The 577-nt window shown below is 49.4% G+C and overlaps 1 protein-coding gene across 1 annotated transcript in view; it reads right to left on the bottom strand.

The window, feature by feature from the left end:
* Positions 1 to 555: 555 nt before the first annotated feature.
* LOC106338596 overlaps positions 556 to 577 on the bottom strand; it is a 1,965-nt gene continuing 1,943 nt past the window's right edge. The window contains exon 4 of the mRNA XM_013777537.1: positions 556 to 561. Within this exon, the coding sequence (XP_013632991.1) occupies positions 556 to 561 (6 nt within the window). The remainder of the gene's footprint in view (positions 562 to 577) is intronic.

Raw genomic sequence — 577 nt, 5'->3', positions numbered from 1 at the left:
TCATAAGGTAAACCGTGGCGGCAAATAATATTTTTCCAGACGAAACCGCGGACTTCTTTGTCCGTGACTTGAGCGTATGCTTCAGCTTCGATCCATTTAGTAAAGTAGTCAGTGAGGACGAGGATGAAGCGTCTTTGGCGGGAACAGGGAAGTGGTCCAATGATGTCCATTGCCCATCGTATGAACGGGTATGGAGCGGTGCTTGTTCGTAACATTTCGGTTGGACAATGGATACTAGGTGCGTGCCGTTGGCACTTGTCGCAGCTTCTCGCGTAAGACTCGCAATCTGCGTTCATTGTTGGCCAGAAGAAGCCTAAGCTCCTTACTTTGATTGCTAATGCACGTCCGCCCGAATGATTTCCGCCAGCGCCTTCGTGCGTCTCTGTCATAACCCTTGCTATCTCTTCGCCATGAATGCATTTTAGGAGTACTTTACTCGCGGTCCAGCGGTGTAGTTCATCGTCAAGAACGACGTAATGGGCGCTGCGTGTTTTTAGTCGGCGAGCTTCCCATTTGTCGTTTGGGAGTTCTCCCTTCGAAAGGTAATCGATAAACTCAGTTCTCCAATCAGGACCAA

The sequence above is a fragment of the Brassica oleracea genome, chromosome C4 (assembly GCF_000695525.1).
Source record: "Brassica oleracea var. oleracea cultivar TO1000 chromosome C4, BOL, whole genome shotgun sequence".
NCBI lineage: Eukaryota > Viridiplantae > Streptophyta > Magnoliopsida > Brassicales > Brassicaceae > Brassica > Brassica oleracea.
The sequence above is the reverse complement of the archived record's forward strand: the minus strand, read 5'-3'. Positions and strand labels throughout refer to the sequence as shown.